The 1,433-nt window shown below is 48.9% G+C and overlaps 1 protein-coding gene across 1 annotated transcript; it reads left to right on the plus strand.

The window, feature by feature from the left end:
* The first annotated feature begins 520 nt into the window (after positions 1–520).
* Positions 521–1,433, plus strand: LOC119587489 (ATP-dependent RNA helicase A-like). Its single transcript, XM_037936216.1, has 2 exons — positions 521–577; positions 703–1,433. The coding sequence occupies exons 1-2, from the start codon at positions 566–568 to the stop codon at positions 1,384–1,386; spliced, it is 696 nt and encodes a 231-aa protein (XP_037792144.1). The 5' UTR covers positions 521–565; the 3' UTR covers positions 1,387–1,433.

The raw sequence follows: 1,433 nt of genomic DNA on the forward strand, positions 1-1,433 counted from the left end.
TTGTGCATTTATGCGTATTTGTATTTGCCTCGTTGTGGAGTATTTGCCTTTGCAGCCCGAGTATCTTCCCCATCTGGTACTTGACTTGCCAAGAGGCCGTCCAGAAGGTCTAGCTGAAAACGTTAAGGCATTGTGCATTACATCTAGCAATGTCACTCTCACTTTCTAAAGAGACGGAAAACGAAAACACATTTCCTAGCGGTGAAACTGCGTAGCTCTTTCAAACTAGGAAAAGCAAATCAGTGTACAAATACGATATCAAACTAACATAAATACAGAAATAAGCACGGAGTCACAACACAGAACAGAAAGTGTGATGACATCGCAGATTTCACGCGGATGATTACCTCACAATGCTCCTCTGCCGCGCTCGCCGTCGCCGCGTCATCACGGTCCGAGCGCGAGGGTAATCCGGGATTTCTATCTTTCTTTGCCCTCGGGCGAGAGACAACAACGGAGAAAGGGAAGACGCCGCGAAGGCTAATCTGAAGGAGGAGGAGGAGCGATAGGGATTGGAAAATATATATATAGCATCGCTCGGCCACCAAAGCCACCGTCTTTCACCATGAAGCTCCTGGTGAGTAATTACAGGCTCGTGTCTGGTTAATGAGATGTGCTTCCGATGCCTGTTCAGTTGTGTGGATGTAAAAAGATTCAGAACAGTTATCAAAATGTGCTATAATATTATAATTTTATTTACAGGTTTTCGCATTTGTGGCTGCTGCAACTGCTGCCCCTCAGGAGTACAGTTTGCCTAAACCCTCTGGTCCTTCCTTTGACTCTGGAAGTTGTGGCAATGGACAAGTACGACACGTGGACGGGAGCTGCGTTACGCCTCAAGTGAACAGCCGTGTGTTCCTGTACGATGTGCCAGCAAACGAAGGTGTTGTCAATCGGCCAGATTACATTCCAGAACCTAAAGTGGAACGCAATATAATTTTCGTGAGACTACCTGACGGTGCACAGGGACCAGAACCCATCGTCGTACCACCGCCACAACAGCAACATGTTGTGTATGTGCTGAACAAGCAGTCTGACCAGGACCAGCGAGTGATCGAAGTGCCAGCGCCACCGCCATCCAAACCTGAAGTGTTCTTCGTGAACTACGCAGAAGGAGAGAACCCGACTCTTCCCAGCGGAGTCGACCTTCAGACGGCGCTGAGTTCAGCTTCCCAGGGCGGCGGTCAAGTTATTGGAGGCGGTGGTGTTGGAGGAGGGATCGGAGGTGGAGTTGGAGGCGGTATTGGAGGTGGAGTAGGAGGAGGAATCGGAGGTGGAGTTGGAGGCGGTATTGGAGGTGGAGTTGGAGGTGGCATTGGAGGTGGAAACTACAATCCCCCGACAAGCAATTACTCTCCTCCATCCAACCTCTACAACACACCATGAAATAGTTTAATGACTATGAATCTGAAAGGATGAAAGTTTCATCTCTT

This window comes from Penaeus monodon, chromosome 22 (assembly GCF_015228065.2).
Source record: "Penaeus monodon isolate SGIC_2016 chromosome 22, NSTDA_Pmon_1, whole genome shotgun sequence".
NCBI classification, from domain to species: Eukaryota; Metazoa; Arthropoda; class Malacostraca; order Decapoda; family Penaeidae; genus Penaeus; species Penaeus monodon.